The sequence below is a fragment of the Arvicola amphibius genome, chromosome 8 (assembly GCF_903992535.2).
Source record: "Arvicola amphibius chromosome 8, mArvAmp1.2, whole genome shotgun sequence".
NCBI classification, from domain to species: domain Eukaryota; kingdom Metazoa; phylum Chordata; class Mammalia; order Rodentia; family Cricetidae; genus Arvicola; species Arvicola amphibius.
In genome coordinates this window covers 98,031,234-98,051,088 of record NC_052054.1, presented here as the reverse complement: position 1 = coordinate 98,051,088, position 19,855 = coordinate 98,031,234, and the positions used below count along the sequence as shown (strand labels likewise).

General features: G+C 48.5%; 1 protein-coding gene across 4 annotated transcripts; it reads left to right on the top strand.

Annotated features, from left to right (window-relative positions):
• The first annotated feature begins 201 nt into the window (after nt 1-201).
• On the top strand, nt 202-16,895 carry Ing5 (inhibitor of growth family member 5). 4 transcript variants are annotated; one of them, XR_005286596.1, is made up of 9 exons: nt 202-287; nt 2,423-2,494; nt 4,477-4,643; nt 5,224-5,335; nt 5,484-5,577; nt 10,536-10,671; nt 10,970-11,031; nt 12,819-13,759; nt 16,168-16,895. XR_005286596.1 is itself a non-coding variant. In XM_038340180.1 (8 exons), exons 1-8 carry the CDS (start codon nt 251-253, stop codon nt 12,859-12,861), a joined length of 720 nt encoding a protein of 239 aa, XP_038196108.1. In that variant the 5' UTR covers nt 202-250; the 3' UTR covers nt 12,862-14,536. The 4 variants fall into 4 exon arrangements, 3 of the variants coding, with proteins under 3 accessions (XP_038196108.1, XP_038196107.1, XP_038196109.1); XM_038340180.1 differs by lacking the exon at nt 16,168-16,895 and having other exon boundaries at nt 5,487-5,577; nt 12,819-14,536; XM_038340179.1 differs by lacking the exon at nt 16,168-16,895 and having other exon boundaries at nt 12,819-14,536.
• Nucleotides 16,896-19,855: the final 2,960 nt, after the last annotated feature.

Below are 19,855 nucleotides of genomic sequence, written 5' to 3'. Positions count from 1 at the left end.
GAGAAGTAGCTTCCGCGTCGCCAACCGCCGACCGACTCCATCGCCCACCCGGCTCCCCTCAGGGGAAACCCCACAGCGCCGCCTGGCGACCGCAGCCGGCCGGAAGCGTGGGGGTGGGCCCTGACGTGCCCCGCCCCTCCTCCGTCCAATCGGCGCGCGCAGCTCATGAATAGTGAGCGCGCGGCGCCGCCCCGCCCCGAGTCCGCGGCACCGCCCGCTCGCGCAGACCCCGAGCGTGGCCGCGGCGAAGATGGCGACTGCCATGTACTTGGAGCACTATCTGGACAGTAAGCACCTTGGCCGAGCCGCCCGCCCTCGCGGGTCTGCGCCGCCGCCGCCCCTGGCCCACCGCGACCCGTGCGGGACCCCGGGGTGCGGTCGCGGATGGGGACTGGTCATGGGGACAAGTGGGGGCTCACGGCCGGTCTGGGGCGGGGCCGTGGATGGAGGGCGTGGGGCGCGGCGCGGGGTCCCGCCGCCTCCGCCGCGCCAATTCCAGGTGCGTCACGGAGGGGCGGAGCCTGAGGCTCAGCCCGCCCTCTCCGCTTCAGCCACACCCCCCGACGCCGACCACGCCCCGGTCCCCTCCCCTCCAGTTCAGTCTTGCTTGGGGGAGGTCCGCCCCTTCTTAACCTGAGGCTTGTGGTGTTTGCTTTTGGAACCGCAGTAGGGAGCTATAGGCTAGTGGGGTACGTTTTTTCGCGGGAAATCGTGCTGTCTGTCACAAACCCAGTCTGACAGGGGAGAATGTCCTGTGTAACGGGTTGATCTTTGACATCCCAGGCATGTCTTCCTCCGTTTATTTTTAGATGGTGAGATTGACTCCCGGCGAGAATTGAGGGAGATTATTTTTCCACTCTTTACATATGAGGAATTGAGACCCTTTGTAGGGAGGTGGATCAAGCCAGTGCGGCGCCCTTCTGCCTTGATTATCTTGCTGGGCTTGGGAAGTGGGTGTCCAAGGTGATCTATTTAATGCCCACCCAGTGGGTATTCTAAGTTAGATCCAAGACGGGTTCATTTCAGTGTTGGCATCGTATGGTGGCTGATGTCCACTCGCCACCTGCCCAGTGTCACATGTGGGCAGGAACCCAATTTCTCCACAACTCACTGATAGTTGAGGCACACTCACCCCTCCCCGCTTTTTTTTTTTTTTTTAAAGTTCATAGATGACTCAGGCCTGGAAATAAATGTAGATGTGGAGACTGCAGATAAAGGGCCCTCTCTCTGAGAGTAGAGAGGGCCACTGGAGGGTCGAATGTTGACTAGCTATCAGGGCCATGGAGTCAGGCTGTGGGTGATAATGACTCGGTGAGCTCAGGAAGATACAGGCTTATAGCAGCAAGTGTTATAAGATGTAGGCCTAAAATACTGGCCTTGTTGGCTGTGGAGATATTTGGAGTGGGACAGGACCCAGAAGGCAGCTGGAGCCTGCCGAGAGCTTGATGCAGGTGGCTCTTCACCAGGGGACACAGTGCAGGCAGGAAAGCAGCGTGAGATGGTTCGCCAACCAGCCCACTCTAACCACAGGGACTAGAGAGCTGCTCGGTGGCACTGGTTGCATTGCCAGTGCTCACGGCTGCATGTGGCTAGAGGCTGATATGTTGGGCCGTGCAGAGAGAACATGTCTTGGGGACCGCTTGGTCTACAGTTCTTGGTGCAGTAGCTATCAGGATAAGGTTGGAGAAATCCAGGGGGACTCTTTAGCACATCTCATAAGAACCCAGAGGCAGACATTGGGGTTCAACTTGAAAGTCAGAAAAGCAAAACAGCCAACTACTGGCTCTTATCTCTACCTCAGTCCGAAATGACAACCTGCCTCCGGGAATCTCAGGAAGAGACTGTGTGAGAGCCGTCTTCTCCCGTTTTATGTTCCTCTCTAGGGCTGGGATTAAAGGTGTGTGTTATTGCTGCCTGGTCTGTAAGGCTGACGAGTGGGGCTGTTTCACTCTCTGGTTTTCAGGCAAGCTTTAGTTATTAAAATACAAATGAAATATCACGATAGGAATCAGGTTCTCTCAGGCTGTTGGTACCTGCCCCTAAAATGGTCTCAGTCATTTTAGTTCCTAACTGGAACAGAAATGATGATAAAGCCTGCAGACTTTGGTGTAAGGCCCTGGAGATAGTTTTTTTTTTTCTCCCCGCTAAATATTTATTTATTTATTTTATTTTGTGTATATGTGTGTTTTGCCTGCATGTATGTCTATGTACCACATGTGTACAGTGCCCTCTGAGGCCAGAGAGGACATCAGATCCCCAGAACTGGAGTTACAGATGGCTGTGAGCTTTCACATAGGTGATGAGACTTGAACCCGGGTCCTCTGGAAGAGCAGTAAGTGCTCTTAATAGCTGAGCCATCTCTCCAGCCCTAGAGGCAGATTTTTGTCTGCTGAGAAGTACAGCCTTTTCTTGTCTCTTTCAGGCATTGAGAACCTTCCCTGTGAACTTCAGAGGAACTTCCAGCTGATGCGAGAACTAGACCAGAGAACGGAAGGTGGGTATATCCTGAGCTGGGTTTAGAGCATTGGTCAGAGAGAGAGAGATGGCAAAGGACACAGGGTATCAGAGAGCTCTGCAGGGACCTTGTATAGCACAGGCTTTGCATCATACAATGTCTTGGAGGGAGTGCTGGTACTTTTTGTTGTTCTTCAAGACAAGATTTCTTTGTGTATCCCTGGCTGTCCTGGAACTCATCCTGTAGACCAGGTTGGCCTCGAATTCAGAGATCCGCCTGCCTATCGCGTGCGCGTGCTGGGATTAAAGGCATGTGCCACCACTGTGTGACTTGTAGTCAGAGTTTTCCTGTCGCCACCGCCTGCTCCCAAATAATCAACATGGAGATTTAAGATTGCTTATAAATACAAAACTCTGACTACACTTGGTGGGTTTTTTCTTGTGTAGTTTTTTGAGACAAGGTCTTTCTATATTGCCTTGACTGGCCTGGAACTGCCTGTGTAGAGCAGGCCAAACTCATAGGGATCCACCTGCCTCTGTCTCCTGAATGTTAAGATTAGAGGTGTGTACCACCATGCCCATCTCAGGTTCTTATTTATTTATTTAGAGATGAGGTCTTATTCCATAGCCTAGGCTGCCCATGAGTTCCCAATGTGCCTTCCCTAGCCTCTGAGTGTAGGGGTCGGGAGGAGAGTGCTGGTGCTTTTAACTCAGGTATAGTTTCTTGGTTTGTTTGTTTGTTTTTAATCTCTGTGTGTGTGCATGCATGATATGTGTATATGCACTTGTGTGGGTACGCACTTGTCATGGCAGCCTTGGTTTCAGAGACAAGGTCTCTTTTCTTGTTTACTGCTGCATATTTGGGATTTTCCAGTCTCTGGCACCCATCTCCCAGTGAGTGCGCTGGAATTACAGATGCACATGCTTTTGGCTCTTTTTTTTTTTTTTAAGATTTATGTATTTTGTATACAGTGTTCTGGTATGTATGCCTACACACCAGAAGAGGGCGCCAGATCTCATTATAGATTGCTGGGAATTGAACTCAGGACCTCTGAGCCATCTCTCCAGACCCCCTACCCCTTTTTTCCTACACTTGGCTTTTAAGTGGGTTCTGGGGGGGCTTGGACTCGTGTCGTTATCCACAGTGATGGCTTTACCCACTGAGCTATTTCCCCAGCCTGGTTTCTGGCTTCCTACACAATCCTTAGAGCTTTTCAGCTATTGTCCTTTACAGTCAGAATGTTTGTTAAGCTCTTCTCCTTCCAAGTTTTTTCCTATTTCTGCACTGTTTATAAGTGAGTATTCCTTATCCAAAATGCTTTGGGCCTGGAGTGTTTTGGATTTTTATGTTTTTCCATTTTGAAACATTTAAAACTGTATTGAACTATCCTTGGGGGTTGCAACTCGTCTAAACAGGGAAAATTTGTGCCAGAAGGCAATTTTATATGACATTGCTATTGATTTCGTGTGTGGAATAATGTGTGCTCTGAGCTGCTTGTTAATGGCTGTCGTCTGAAGAAGTCCCACTTCTCGGTTAGAGCAGAGTTGTGTGTGTCCCTGCTGTTGAAGCATGCAGCGTGTTTTTACACGTTTTGCTCTGTTGTTCACCGTCAACATCCGTTGGACTCAACCATAGGTTGTGAATCACTAGTTGGCCTTGTGCCCTAGATGGTATAGATGTGGCATAGCCTTGCTCATTAGTCTTACTGTGGGTTGGACATTTTCACCGTTTCTTGCTTTTGTGTGTTGTGTGTGTTGTTCTAAGTATATTTTGGTGCCTAAGTGCTTCTCCTCTGGGTATGTGACTAAGTTGTGCACCAGGAGGTAGGCATGATGACCATAAGATTTGCTGTTCATGAGAGCCAGGGGGCAGTTTGACTACCTGCTGGACGATGTTTGTGCTGGGTCTGCCCCTGGGTAAGTCGCTGTACCAGAAAGTGCACAGGCATGGTTAGTGATGCTCCTGCCAGCTTCTTGGATGCCTGTCACTCCACCTCTTCGCTTCTCACCTGTCCCCCTTAGATAAGAAGGCAGAGATTGACATCCTGGCTGCGGAGTATATTTCCACAGTGAAGACTCTGTCTTCAGACCAGCGTGTGGAGCATCTGCAGAAGATCCAGAACGCCTACAGCAAGTGCAAGGAGTACAGTGACGACAAGGTGCAGCTGGCCATGCAGACCTATGAGATGGTGAGTGCAGGGGTGCAGCTGGCCATGCAGACCTATGAGATGATGAGTGCAGGGGTGCAGCTGGCCATGCAGACCTATGAGATGGTGAGTGCAGGGGTGCAGCTGGCCATGCAGACCTATGAGATGATGAGTGCAGGGGTGCGGCTCTCCATGCAGGCCTATGAGATGATGAGTGCAGGGGTGCGGCTGGCCATGCAGACCTATGAGATGGTGAGTGCAGGGGCGAGGCTGGCCATGCAGACCTATGAGATGGTGAGTGCAGGGGCACAGTGCAGGCCTTCACTCCTGCCTCCTATGCTGCAGGAGGAAAAAGGTGTATGGAAACATGTATCTAGGGTGGGAGTTTGGAGCACCCAGAGAGAGGGCGCATCGGGGGTCGCCATCTGGGCTTACTCCCATGGTTTTGCTTTTTTGGGCCCTGCTTGTCTTGCCTGTCGGTGGAACCATTGTTTGTTGGTTGGTGTTTCCTTGGGGAGGTCTAATGCAGGGCTTTGTGCACACAGGCAAGTGCTGAGCCACTGAGCTGCATCCCTAACCTTCATTTTACTATGAAGTCACATGTTCAAATGTCCTTTTGCAGGTGGACAAACACATCCGAAGGCTTGATGCTGACCTGGCACGCTTTGAGGCTGACCTGAAGGACAGGATGGACGGAAGCGACTTTGAAAGCACTGGATCACGAAGCTTGAAAAGCAAGTTGACTGATAATTCTGTTTGCTAGTGATTGCAGTTTGGAAGGCTTTCCTCTAAATGTGTTAAGGACACGATGGTAAATGAGTGTGCGTGAATCTTGTTCCACATTGGTCTGTTCTGTGATAATAATGGGTCTTTGTCCTTCAGAAGGTCGGAGTCAGAAAGAAAAGAGAAGCTCCCGGGGCCGAGGCAGGAGGACATCAGAAGAGGACACACCTAAGAAAAAGAAGCATAAAAGCGGGTAAGATGTTTCCGCCCTCTTTTCCCAGTGGAACACTGGTTTTCGAGGAACAGGGAGAAAGCCTGGGTGACTCCCACTACTCTAGCACTTACCGCGCATGCCTAGCCAGGCCTCGGACTAATGATTCTTCCTCAGCCTCCTAAGCACTTAAGTACTGAAAATACAGACCGTAATTTTTAGCTTGAATTTTTTTTTTTTTTTGTTGTTGTTTGTTTGTTTGAGACAGGGTTTCTGTGTGTAACAGCCAGGCTGGCCTTGAACTCACAGAGATCCTCCTCTGCCTCCTGGGTGTTGGCATTAAAGGCCTGTGCCACCACCACCTGGCTTAGCTTTAAATTTTTCAAAAAAATAGTATTTGACAGTTTCATACTTGTATATAAAGTATTTGGAGCATAGTCATCCCTCCCCCCTTATCTTCTTTCATCCCCCTTCCGCTCCTTCTGAACCCCTATTTTGAACAAGTCATTCTCCTACTTGAATGCCCTCAGCCTTTTTCTTTAATGGCCCGTCTGGTTTAACTAGGTTTGTTTACGTGAGCATGTGTATGGAGTCGTTTGCTAGAACATGGGCATATTACCAGTGACTCCAGCACTGAAGGGTGACTCGCTGTCCTAGCAGCCTGTATTAACCACCTGTGTTACCGACCGTTAACTGCTCAGCTCAGGAAAGGACCTCATGAATCCCTGCTCAATCCATGATGGAAAACTGATTATATCTGGCACTATCGTAGGCTCATTTTGTTTTGTTTTCTATATGTGGGTGTTTTTTGCCTGGGTGCATGTTTGTGTACCCTGTATGTGTGTTGCCCTTGTAGGCTGTAAGAGGGCACTGGATCCTCTGACTGGAGTCACAGACAGTTGTTAGCTGCCATGTGGTGCTGGGAACGGAGCCCCAGTCCTCTGCAAGAGCAGCAGCTGCTCTTAACCTCTGAGCCGTCTCGCCAGCCCATTTTAAATCTTTGCAAAGAGTCTCTAGCCCAGGTTAGCCTTCCAACACACTATGTATCTGAGGATAACTTTACATTTCTGATCCTCTTGCCTGTCTCTCCGAGTGCTGTGAAGTCTGGTGTATGCAGCAGTTGGGAATGGACTCAAGGCTTTGTGCAGGAAGGTACCCTGCCAGCTGAAGCATGCCCCAGCCAATCTTTACCTCTTTTTCATCTTGGATGTCTACAGTGGCTCCTATGGGAGCATGACTTTCCATTAGCCTATGGCTTCCCTGAACTTCTTGCTCATAGTCTCCAGACCGGGGGCCTATCCTGGAACTAGCTCTTGTAGACCAGGCTGGCCTTGAACTCACAGAGATCCACCTGCCTCTGTCTCCCGAGTGCTGGGATTAAAGGCGTGTGCCACCACTGCCCAGCTTCGGACCGGGGCTTCTTAGCATTTTCTACTTGCAATTTCTTTTTATGTGACCTTGGCTATAGAAAACACAAAAAACTAGGTATATAAGAGGGCTGGTAATACATCATATAGAAATTTATTTTAAAGCAAATCTTTGGCATATATATATAACTTTATAATTTATGAAAGATAAGCAAATTTGTATGCTAGTGAGGTGCCTATTAATGTTACTTGTTTTTACATAAAATATTGATTTTGCTCAACATTTGATACTGAAGGATATAGAGCATTCTCATTGTTTTTTTAGAGTTGATTGATCTTTTAATTTTACAATTGTCAATGCTAAGAATTTCTTAGTTTTTTTTTTTTTTTTTTTTTTTTTTTGCTTTGTTTTATTTTTGAGACAGAATCTCACCGTGTAGTCCTGGTCTGGAACTCACAGAGATCCACCTGCTTCTGTTTCCCAAGTGCTGAGATTAAACATGTCTGGGTTTTTTGTTTGTTTGTTTTTGTTGTTGTTGTTTTTTTATACTAGGGTTTGGTTATTGAGTATTCTGAAACTTTTCTCCTGTTGCCAGATTTTCTGAGGAACCCCCGTTCCCCCACATTCATATAGTTTAGGGTTTGTGATCCACAGTTTAAGAAGCTGAGGTCTAAACAGTGCTGCTAAGTAGAATTCCTTTGTGAGCCTGGTGGGGCGGGGAGGCTGAATGTGTAGGAATCTAACCAGTGCCTCTCCCCGTGGGCCATGCTGTCTGCAGCTCTGCCACACATGGCTGCTCATTGTGGGAGAGAATCAGACTACAGGTTAGCAACTTGTGTATGCTGATAAAGATGATATTTGCAGTGCTAGAACACCCGTTTGATTTGATTTCCTTTTAAAAAATACAGTTTTGGCTTCTGTTTTTGAAAACGATGTATATTTCTATCCATTTAGTCATAAATCTTTTAACTTTTTTTTTTTTTAAAGATAAGGTCTTACTCTTTGGCCAAAAAGCAATGCACCTTGAACTCTGGCATCCCAAGTGCTAGGCATTAACTTCCTTACGATAGCTATTTAAAGCTCTCCTCTCTCACATTTACATCCCGAAAGGCTGTGTGTGTGTTCTGTAAGTCAGCTTCATACTGCCCTCATTGCTTCTGGGTTGAGGAGAAACTGGCTGTGAAAATGAGCCCTGGTTTCACAGACTCTAGAGTGAGGAAATTGTCACTCTGCCTTTGTTGACATAGAACTCATTTAGTTCATATTCAGCACATAGACTGGGTGTCCATGGCTACCACATGTAGGTCCTAAAGTGTTATGTAGATAGCTTGGCCAGCCTTCCTGCCAGGTCTATCAGATGGACAATCTCTCTCTTGCTACAGATCACCCAGCTCTATTACTCCAGGGTCTTGCTGCCTGTAAAGTGGTTTTGAGCTTTGCATTTCTGACTTGTGGGATGGCAGCACGATGTCTCTGCTCCTTCCTTCCCCAAAATCCAGACGCCGTGCATCTGGGTTTGCACAGACAGTCTTGCTGGTTGTCTTCTTCACTGAGTGTTTTTCATAGTGTCCTCAGCATGGGGAGCCAGTATAGGGGTCTCTAGGTGGTGGGGAAGCCAGTACCCACTGGCTGGAGCATCCTCCTAAGACCTCAGGTATAAGATGGGCATTGTAATACTCCTAAACTCTCACAGATGAGGCAGGCTGTTCAGTTTCTCCCTTGACAGGAGCCACCATGTTAGGTCTGATACTTAGGAGATAGTCACTGCTTTCAGACCTGTTTGCTGGGCTCGCTGGAGCGGTGGCTGGTTAGTGACGGTGGTAGGACACCTGTTCCCTCTGGCTCATGAGTGGCAGTGCAGCCGCTGTCCCAATTTGCATATGTTCAGTCGGGAGGCTGCTGGAATGAGAGGTGTGCTCAGGCCTTGACATCTGATACACAGAGCACCTTCCACAGAGTAGGCATCCAGAGGTAGCCCAAGGCACTGAAGTCCTGGACTTGATGTATCAGGGTGCGAGCTTGTTGTGGCTTCAGAGCCTAACGCTTACACAGACACTTGCCTGTTGCTCTCTGGAGTTCTACACAGTGCCTGTGTCTAGCCTGTGTTCGGCGGGTTTTTTTCCATGACCTAGATGAGATGGACTAACGCGTCAGTTACAGCTTGCGGTGTCTGTCATTTTCCATGGGAGACCTGGAGCAGTGCTCAGTCAGGTTCCCGTGGCTCAGTGGCCACTTGGCCAAAGGACTGAGGCACTTAGCAGCAGCTGTGTCATAGCTGTGCCAGCTTGTGCTTGCCATAGCCTCATGGGAACTGGCCATATTAATTTATCACTATCATTCCTAGTTGAGGGGTAAGTACAGATAGTGGTATTACAGGTTTAGGGATTATACTGTGTCGAATGTCCTACAGTTTGCATAGTTATTTGAAAAGCACATGTAAAGGGGCTGGAGATGACTCAGTGGTTAAGAGCACTGACTGCTCTTCCAGCGGACCCAGGTTTAATTCCCAGCACCCACATGGCAGCTCCTTGCTGTCTAGAAATCCAGTTCCAGGAGACTCGACATTCTCACACAGACATACAGGCAGGCAAAACACCAATGTAGCCTGGGCTACAAGAGCTAGTTCCAGGACAGGCTCCAAAGCTACAGAGAAACCTTGTCTTGAAAAAAAAGAAAACCACATGTAAAGAGTAAGTTCAGTGTCCTGCTCTACAGTGAAGGGTGGGCTGCACTGTGTAGGCAGCAGGTACGGGGGCGGGTGAAGGGGCAGCATTCTCTCTAGGCTGCTGTTTAGAGAGAGGCAGCTTCTGACATTGGGGAGTGAGCAGGATAGTGTGTACCAAGCTGGTTCTTGTTAGTCTGGTGGGCAGCTGGGTGAAGTTAATGGGTAGATACTTGGAACCCAAAGGAGACTAAGAAGGGTACCTGGGTAGATACCTTCGAAGAGAGGAGGGGATAGCCATTGGTTCTGGTGAGTGCCTCAACCCTGAGGTCAGCCTTGGGTGAGGCACAGACTCTTCCCAAATGTTAGCTATCTGCTGGCAGGGGGCCATGCTCTTGTCACCACCAGGAGGTGACAGCCGAAACAGAAGGGAGGCCCAGAGAAAGCAGCAGCTTTGTCCATTTGGAGGGGTCTGTGTCCCCAGTAGGCAGCAATGGCTGATGTTGGATTTAGTTGCTGCTGAGTGTCGTTAGCAATCTCAGACCCCACTGCCTGCTTCTGTGACCTCTGCTGGTGTGTGGGTAGTGTGACTGCCGTGTGCTGCTGCCCCAGGTTTGTGGCTGTGGCAGTCCAAGGGAATCTCTTCACTGATATTAGCACACCATATTATTCTCACTATAAATTCTTAGAGATTTGGCTGGAAGGTTGTGAGGTTATCCTTGAAAATGTATCTCAGTGACGGGTATTAGGGCTGTTCCCAAGTTCCAGTAACAAGGAAATCAGAAGCTAGTTTATGAGTGATCATTAGCTCAGGGTCACTGTAGATTCTTCTCTTGGAACCTGCAAGCATCTTTGGCTCCAGGGGAGAGGAGCCCTGGGCCACTGATGGAAGGGTGGTGGTATGGCTGGCCTTGTGCATCTGCTGCCTACCTCCTGTTGCCCTGTAGTCAGCAGTTTCCCCTCCCTTCAGGTCTGAGTTTACCGACAGCATCCTATCTGTGCACCCCTCTGACGTGCTGGACATGCCCGTGGATCCAAATGAGCCTACGTACTGCCTGTGCCACCAGGTGTCCTACGGGGAGATGATCGGCTGTGACAATCCAGATGTGAGTGCATCTTTTTTTTTTCTTTTCTTTTTGGTTTTACGAGACGGGTTTCTCTGTATAGCCTTCCTATCCTGGAACTCACTGTGTAGACAGACTGGCCTCGATCTCACAGAGATCCGCCTGCCCCTGCTTCCCGCGTGCTGGGATTAAAGATGGGCTTCACCATCACCCAGCATGAGTGGATCTTAAAGAATACATGTTCCCTGGGACGAACCTTGTAGAGATGGGTGGGTGTTAACCTTTCTATGTCTAATGTACAGAGTGCATAGGTGTGACAGGTTTTTCCCTTGCTTTGCAGTGTCCAATTGAGTGGTTTCACTTTGCCTGTGTGGATCTCACCACAAAGCCCAAAGGAAAGTGGTTAGTATGGGGTTGACTGCAGCCTCGGACAAGCCTGTCTGGTGCTCTGGGTCTTGTTGTATGTCTCCGTATTTCTGCAGCACTGGTCCCTGGGGAGGGGAGGTGGTGGTGTTGGCAGACTTAGAGACGGAGGTCTATTGCTCAGCTTACCTTGGTGTGTATAGTATTACACTGCTGCCCTTGGAAGAAGGGCTCCCTGCCTCCGGGCCAGTGCTCTACCACTGGACTGTGTCGCCCTCACCTTCTGGCTCCAGGTTGGGTAGTGGTTATTTTCAGCAAAGGCGAGGAGAGCAGGTTCTCATCTCCAGGGGAAAATGGGGATCATGAAGAACATAGGAAGTAGCTGTAGAATCGTGTTCCCCTCCAGAGGGCTCCATCTACCAGGGCACAGGAGGTTTGCATTTTCCTGTTTTCATCCTACATTCGGCCAGCAGCAGACTACTTACTGTTCAAGAGGTTCTCAAGGTTTTCTTTGAATAAAAACCTGGTTTTGTTGATTTATGATTTATGTTAAAAGTGGATGCATGTTCTTAAAATGAAATAGTAGAGCTTGGGCCTTCCTCCTAGGAGCAATTGGAGCATCTATCTCATGGTAACATTCTCGGTGTGTAGATCAGCCCGTGGCTAGTTTGAGGGTCACCTGGGAAAGGAGGGTGGATGCTGTGTTGCAAGGACTTTGGTCAGTGCACTGATAATGTGTGTGGTATGAGTGTAATCTCACCTTATTGAGCATGCCTACTGTGCATGGCTCCTTACCTCATGTTACAAGAACCATATGGCATGCACGTGCCTTGGCTGGGCCTGTGCCCTGTGGGAGTGGGTTGGGCTGCCGTGGCAGTGGGTGTGTGGGAGCAGGTATATGGCTGGGCTGCCGATGGGGTGGTGGTTACTCGGTTGAGGAAAGGGAACAGAGCAGGCTTGTGTGAGGCAGTGGAATCTGACTTCAGGTTCAAGTTGGACGTGGTGCGTTGTTTGCAGGATCTCCAGGTAGGGAGTCTGACAAAGCTATTGGAATGTCACATCAACCTTGGAGAGTCTGTAAGCCTGGCAGCTACTCAGTGTGCTAGACCCAAAGCTAGACAGAGGAACTGGGGAGTGGGGTTCCAGCGTGTCTTTCTGTAGTTACTGGAATGGGGAGTGGGGTTCCAGCGTGTCTTTCTGTAGTTACTGGAATGGGCTTCCTCAGAGGGACTCGTAGCTTCTAACTGACGTGGTCACTGCAGCACTGGTAGGTACTCGGAGCTTCTGAGCACAGAGGGAAGTGATGCCAGCTGTGGCCTGTGTCAGAGAGCTGGCTCCCACATCAGGACCTTACTGGAATGTCTCTTTGGATCTTGAGTGGCTGCTCTGTTCTGGAGTGTTCATGAATACTGTCTGAGGCTCTGATGTGTGCTTGACCGACAGCACTGGTACCTGTGAGACCCGTTCAGTCTCCAGGGCCAGGTGCAGCTGTCTCAGGAACTAGTGTCCACAGGCTTCTGCACATGGGGTCTTCAGCATGTCCAGCCAGCCAGCCATTGGTGTCACCTCAGTAGGGGGTACCTCATAGTAGGGCCAGTTTTATCAACTTTATCACAAGACCGTGCCGACATGTACTAGTCAACCTCAGATATGCAGTCAGCGCTCCCCAGGTGAAAGACTGCACCTCTCACTTGGTGTAGCTGTCCTCCGGCACTGTCTTCCCTGAATCCAGCTGCCCTGGGGAACGCAAGAAATATGTACTTGGGTGTCCTGTGTGCCAGGAGATACGATGCAGAAGGTTGATCCCCGTGTCTTTCTCGTCACAGGTTCTGTCCCCGATGTGTGCAGGAAAAGAGGAAGAAGAAGTAACGAAGAGGTTGTTGTGCCAGACTGAAGAGCAAGCTAATATATTTCTTCACTCATGTTGCAATATTATCTTTCATTTAAAAAACTACCTTATTTCAACTGATATTTAATAATTCAGTGGCCAATTATAGTTTTGGGTATTTCCCAAAATAAGAAGCCACTGCACCATTTGCACAGAACAATCTCACAGGGACTTGCCACAGTGACTTCCCGTGCAGGCTCCCCACTCCTGCACCCTCCCAGCACTGGGGTGGCAGCACCCCCTGTGCCGAGTGTTCCTTGGGGCTGTAGGCAAAGTGCATGGTGCAGGCTGGACACGTTTTTCACCTGGTCTACTGCCACTGCTCTGTCACTAGAGGGTCGGCCTTGAATGTCTGTGTCATCCAGGACTGGCTTGTGGCACCATGGAAGCTGCTGTTCTGTGAGCCAGGTCTTCCCAGAAGCTGGCCTGTGCTGTGCTCTGACCCTGGCTGAAGACCAGGGACTCCTGGCCAACATACCTCTGATGTGTCTGGAAGGGACTGGGGGCTCTTCCCAGGTAAAAGTGCCCTCTGTTTCGTTGTGCACCGCCTTTTCATGTGAACTTCCAGCCCGCCCTGGAGATTCAGCTTCCATTAGCCTCGAACTGTCAGTTATCCGACCAGCACTGCCCAACAGCGGACAAAACAGTCAGGCTGAGCTTCCACCTCTCTGGGAATTCCTTTGTTTTTTACTGTGAAGATGAAATTATTGTAATAGCATGAAGGTCTTGGGTCTGTGTCTGAAGTGAGTCTGTACTGTGAGCTGATATTAGAACTTTGCTGTGTTGCTTCCCACTGGACCACCGGCTTATATTCAAGGGGCTACAATTATGTGACATGATTTGTGAATGTGTGTGCCCAGTAACAGTTCTGGAATGAAGGTAGGAAACTAGAGTATACTCTTCGTTTAACCGGTGTCCACGAAACCAGTGTTGAATTTGGAAATATTTGGGCGGGGGTGGGGGGGATGTATACAAAGGGCCTGTTGAGATGCATCTGTGGTGGTTCCTTAAGTGTGACAGGATCCTGAGAGCTTCCTATGACTTAGAATTCCTCTGGCATGTTTTCTAGTGTCTCAGGCTCTCTGAAAACCAAAGAGAGCCTGTCCCTGGCCTCACTCCAGAGAAAGACCCGCAAGGCAGAGCTGGGCTATGCAATTTCCAATTTAAGGAGAGACCAGTTGTTTATCTGACGACAGGCATATTGTTTTAAGATGGGCATGTCTAAATCAATACATTTCCCTCCCACTTTATCCAAGAAAAGGGCACAAGGCAAGAGGGAGTTGTATCTGCCCCACATCATGCCATCATGGTCCTGTTCTTACTGGCCAGGGTGTCCTGCACAGCCTATCCCAGTGAGAGAGGGAGACAGGAATGGCTTGTGTTTATGCTACTGAGTTAGTTGGTCCATGTTGACCCGTCCTGGACAGCAGGTGCCGGGCAGGTGGGAGCAGCTGCTAGGCAGTTGTCCAAGCTTGTCTCTAGGCTAGGAGGAGCTTTGGAAATGCGGTGCCTGTGGCCTCTAGGCTTGAGGGGCTGGCTTTCTTCCTGGGGACCCCTTCTCAGGCTTAGATTGGATATTTTCATTTCTTTTTGTTGTTGGGTTTTTGTTGTTGTTGGTTGGTTGGGTTTTTTTTGTTTGTTTGTTTGGTTGGTTGGTTGGTTGGTTGGTTGGTTGGTTGGTTGGTTGGTTTGGTTTTTGTTTTTTCGAGACAGGGTTTCACTTTTTAGCCCTGGCTGTCCTGGAACTAGTTTTGTAGACCAGGCTAGCCTTGAGCTACAGATTCACCTGCCTCTGCCTCCTAAGTGCTGGGATTAAAGGTATGCGCCACCACTGCCGGCTAGACATTTTCATTTCTTAATTTAGCCTTTTGTTGTACTAAAGGTTGTGAGGATACGTTACACAATTTTTCCCTCTTTTCTCTTTTATTTTAAAGACCAGGTCATATGTATCCTGGGCTGGCTTTGAACTCACAATGTAGCCGAGGATAACTTTGATCTTCCTTCCTCCACCTCCCAAATGCTAAAGTTACAGGTGTGCACCAAGAGGTGTGGTTTTACAATGTTAGGGACCAAACCCAGAACTTTTTTTTGTTTTGGTTTTGGTTTGGTTTTTTGAGACAGGGTTTCTCTATGTAGTTCTGGCTGTCCTGGAACTCAGAGATCTGCCTTCCTCTACCTACCAAATGCTGGGACTAAAGGCGTGTTTCACACAGTCTGATAAGGCATACACTATTACCTGGCTCCAACCCAGAACTTTATGCACGCTAGGCAAGCATTCTACAGATTGAGTTATATCCCCCTCTCTTTTTCTTCATTCTTTAGTCTTTTTTTCTTTCTTCAGTCCTAGGGGTCAGGCTTCGTGCATCTTTTAATTTTATTTAATTAATTTATTTATTTGGAGGCAGGGCCTAATTATGTAGCCCAGTCTTTGAACTAGCATCATCCTGCCTTAGCCATGAAATGTTGGAATTACAGGTGTGTGCCACCTGTAATGTCTGGACCTCTTATAATCTCTGTAAGCACAAGAAGTTTTAAATCAGATCTTGCCTGATAATGCATTAGAAACTGATTTAATACCTGAGATTCAGCCTTAGGCAGAGGAGGGTTTCCTGGTGGACCTGCTAGAGGCCGGTTAAACTCCCATCTTTCGGGCCATCCTGCATACTGGCTTCTGACATTTTTTATTTTACAAATTTCTACAGTAATGTCACCAAAATAAGATTCATATAGTTTGGAAACAACAGAATTCATGGGTTTGGGAGTTTAACTCAGTGGTGGAATCACTTGCCCACCAGTGTGGTATTGGTTGTGTGGTGGTGAGCAAACCTGCCTTCCAGAAGTGATGGTCTAGGTTTGATCCTTGGCAACGAAACAGAAAAAAGCAGGAAGGAAGGTCTTTTGGGTCACTGTTGGGCTCCGATGGCATGCTTGTCCCATTGTTAGTATCTGTGAGCAGGGAGGCTATTCGAGGAAAAGTGTACTGCTAGCTCCGGCTTGGGTGCTCAGAAACAGAAGCCACGGTGCTGTGCTACTTAACACCATTCTAGGAGCCCTAGCTGTCTCCATCATTGGACCAGATATTCTTCTGTGCCTGCCCATTGAGACCTGGCTCTAGTCAGAGTGAGTAGGATGACCCCCACAGGTCAGGGTGGCAGCCAAGACTGGGTCTTCGTTGTCTCATTCCCCTTCCTTGTAAGTATGTGAGTGTTTTGCTAAGAGAAGAGGAATCATCTTCCCAATTTTCTGTGCATATTATCAGTAGTTTGAATTTCTCCCGTTTCTTATAGAAGCATGATGAATTAATAGAGAACTGAGCCCCACGATCTGTGAACATGCTAGCAGTGTGATGGTCCAAGCAGTGCTGACCACTCACCTGTCCAGCAGGTGACGTCAGCAGGAGTCAGGCCACCGACTGTGTCTTCCACTCTGCTGTGAAGAGCCGAAGAGCCGAGCGGTGGGAGGGCTTGTGGATGGCTGGGGAAGTGGCCGCCTGCTTGCTCCTGTGGATACAGCATCTTGCCTTCTATCCCTCACCTGTCTCCAGAAGGCCTTGGCAGGGCTGCTTCAAGCAATAACACTGTTCGGAGAGCAACTCCTCCATGTGATATGGTGCCAGGGTTGGCCCTGTTAGGAGGCTGGGAGGCTAGGTCTTCAGGGTGTGAAATCAAACAGTGAGGGACATTTAATTCAGGCTTTGAACCCTGTTTTCTGTGAACAGAGATTGGTCTTCACTGCCTGCGCCGAGAGGAGCTTTAAAGCAGGGGAGGTCTAAGAAGTGTCTTTTCCCTCAGAATGTGCTGTGGTCCTTCTTCAGCACGCTCCATCCATCAGGATGATGCAGCTTTAACATGAATGTCACATTTTATTTTCAAGGAATTATTACCTTTGTCCCCTTTGTAAAGGAGAGATACTATTGTAAATCTTTTTATTAAATAATGTAAAGATGTATATCTGTATTTTTGGATCATGGATTATGGATATATTGTTTAATAAATAAAGTATTTTTGGGAAGAAACTTTTGTAAGTACATTATTTTGAAAACAGACTTGTAGCATCCCTATGCTGTGTCAGAGGTGAGTGTGTCTCACGTTCACTTCCTCAGAGTCGAGGGTGTCACTGAGGGACTTTATGGACCCTGAACTTGGCTTCCGTTGGGTACACAGGGAGGTCAGTGGCCAGTGCTGGGTTTCCAGGCTCCCACTGAAGATGTGAGCATGAATGGGAGTGCTAGGGGCTGCTTTATAAGGTATTGCTGAGGGTCGGGAGAATCTGTCTCAGCGGTAGGACATGTGCTGTGCCTCTCCTGGGCCAGGAACCTAACGTGCGCGTGTGCGTGCACACACACACAGTTGATATCTGCCAAGGGCTTTGCTCTTGGGTTGTAGGCAACTGCCTCTCCTGCACTCACATGGCAAGGTGAGTGGGGCTAGGTAGGAAGGGAATTTTCTAGTGTGTCTTCTAAATTCTTATTTTCGGACAGGGTTTCTCTGTGTAACAGCCCTAGCTGTCTTGGAAGTAGCTCTGTAGACCAGGCTCAAATTCACAGAGATCCACCTGCCTCTACCTCTCAAATGCTGGGATTAATTGTTAATATATAGGTGTGAGCTGCCACTACCAGGTATGGTGGCATATACCCATAATCCCAGCACATGGGAGGTCAGGCAGGCTGATCTCTGAGCTTGAGGTAGCCTGGTCTATATAGCTTGTTCCAGACCAGCCTGGCCTACATAGTGACATACAGAATTTTAAGCATACTAGGCAAGTACTCTATCAAACAACTACATCGCCAGTCCCCATGTGTTTATAGCAAGTCCTGCAGATCCCAACCGTAAGTCCCTACTTAGCCTTAATTACACACATGTAGGCCCTGTCCCCAGTCACATTAGGGGTCAGGGCTTCCACATACGAATCTAGGAATATACATTACTGTATTGTCTTAGACATTCCCTTGGACAGTGCTGAGTTTCCAGACACCGGTTAGCATGAGGCCCAGCCTTTCACCCATCATGGGAAACTTTGAGGCTGTGGTTTTGTGGCATGATATTGTATTCTCCATGTATAGCCAGGGTATCAGCGGTCACTTCCCAGGGTGGCTGTTAGGATTAAGGGAAAGTCCAGTTCTTGGGGTGGTGGATAGGCAAGTGACTGACTGCCAGTTTATTTTTTGTTTTCTTGCAGATTTATTTATTTTGTTTTTTGAGATGGTTTCTCTGTGTAGCCTTGGCTGTCCTGGAATTTGATTTATAGACTCAGGCTGGCCTAGAATTCACATAGATCTACATGCCTCTGTCCCCTGAGTGGTGGGATTAAAGGTTTGATCCTCCACTGCTGGCATGACTGACTGCTGATCTTTTAGTTTGTCTGTCTTTGTTTTTTTCAGGTAGAGTTTCCCCGCGAAGCTCTGGCTATCCTGGAACTCACTATGTGACTAACTCCTGAGTGCTGGAATTAAATGTGTGTGCCACCACCACCTGACATTTTTTAAAGATTTATTTTTATTTTACATGTATGAGTGTATGTCTACATGTATGTCTATGCACCATGTGTGTGTGCCCGGTACCCGAAATGGCCAGAAGAAGTCATCAGATACTCTGAGACTGGAGTTACAGATGCTAGTGAGCTGCCATGTGTGTGTTGGGAATTGAACCCCAATCTTCTGGAAGAACAACCAGTGCCTGTAATCGCTGAGCTGTCTCTTCAGCCCCACGACTGCTGATCTTAACCGGCTCTGAACTGTCAGCAGTTCCATGGGGCCAAGATGCTCTTGGCCTACCAGGTAATGAGGGCTGTGGTGCTCAGGTGCTATGAGTGTTCACAGAAAAGGACCAAACACCCTCTGGGCATCTTTCTATTTCCTGACTGGAGCTGACTGTCTTAGTTAGGGTTACTACTGCTGTGATGAAACACCATGAACAAAAGCAACGTGGGGAGGAAAGGGTTTATTTTCACCCACAGTTCAATATAGACAGCTCATCTCCAGAAACAGTGAGGGCAAGAACTCACACAGGGCAGGAGGCTGGAGGCAGGAGCTGATGCAGCGGTCACAGAGAGACACTGCTAACTGGCTTGCTCAACCTGCTTTTTTCACTTTTTCTTGCTTTTTTTGTTTGTTTGTTTATTTTTTCCAAGACAGGGTTTCCTCTATGTAATAGCTTTGGATGTCCCAGAACTCACTTTGTAGACTGATGGAGGAGAGTTATCTGTCTATGTTTCTTTCATTGGTTAATTAATAAAGAAAACTGCCTTGGCCCTTTAAGAACAGAAAATTAGGTAGGTGGAGTAGACAGAACAGAATTGTGGGAACAAGGAAGTAGAGTTGGGGAGACGCTTCAGGGAGTCGCGTGGTGAGTCTCCATGCTGCTGCTCTCCGAGATGGACACAGGTTAAGATCTCTCCTGGTAAGCCACAACTCGTGGTGCTACCCAGATTACTAAATATGGGTTAAAGAAAGATGTGAGAATTAACCAATAAGAGGCTGAAACTATGGGCCAAGCAGTGTTTTGAAAGAATACAGTTTCCGTGTAATTATTTCGGGTGTAAAGCTAGCCGGTGGCCGGGTGGTGGGACGCAGCCCCGCCGCTTCACACTACAGTAGACCAGGATGGCCTTGAGCTCACAGAGATCCACCTGCCTCTGCCTCCCAAGTACTGGGATTAAAGGCGTGCACCACCATGCCTGGCTCATCAGCCTGCTTTCTTATAGAACCCAGGACCATCAATTTAGGGTGGCACCACCCACTAAGGACTGTGTCCTCCCCCATCAATCACTACCTAAGAAAATGCCCTCCAGGGGGATTATATGGGGCATTTTCTCAAGTGGAGTTCCCTCCTTTCGAGCTGTGTCAAGCTGACATAGAACTATCCAGCACACTGACATTCTTGATGCCAGTTACCCTCAGTGGCCTATGGAGTGAGGGCCAACTTAGTATGAAGGGGCTAGCAGAAGCCTCCGGAATGTCCTAACCAGTACAGGAAT

Coding starts and splice junctions, on each gene's coding strand:
- Ing5 (XM_038340179.1), top strand. CDS start 251: ATGGCGACTGCCATGTACTTGGAGCACTATCTGGACA. Junction 2,495..4,476: donor ACTAGACCAGAGAACGGAAG/GTGGGTATATCC, acceptor TGTCCCCCTTAG/ATAAGAAGGCAGAGATTGAC. Junction 11,032..12,818: donor ACAAAGCCCAAAGGAAAGTG/GTTAGTATGGGG, acceptor TTCTCGTCACAG/GTTCTGTCCCCGATGTGTGC.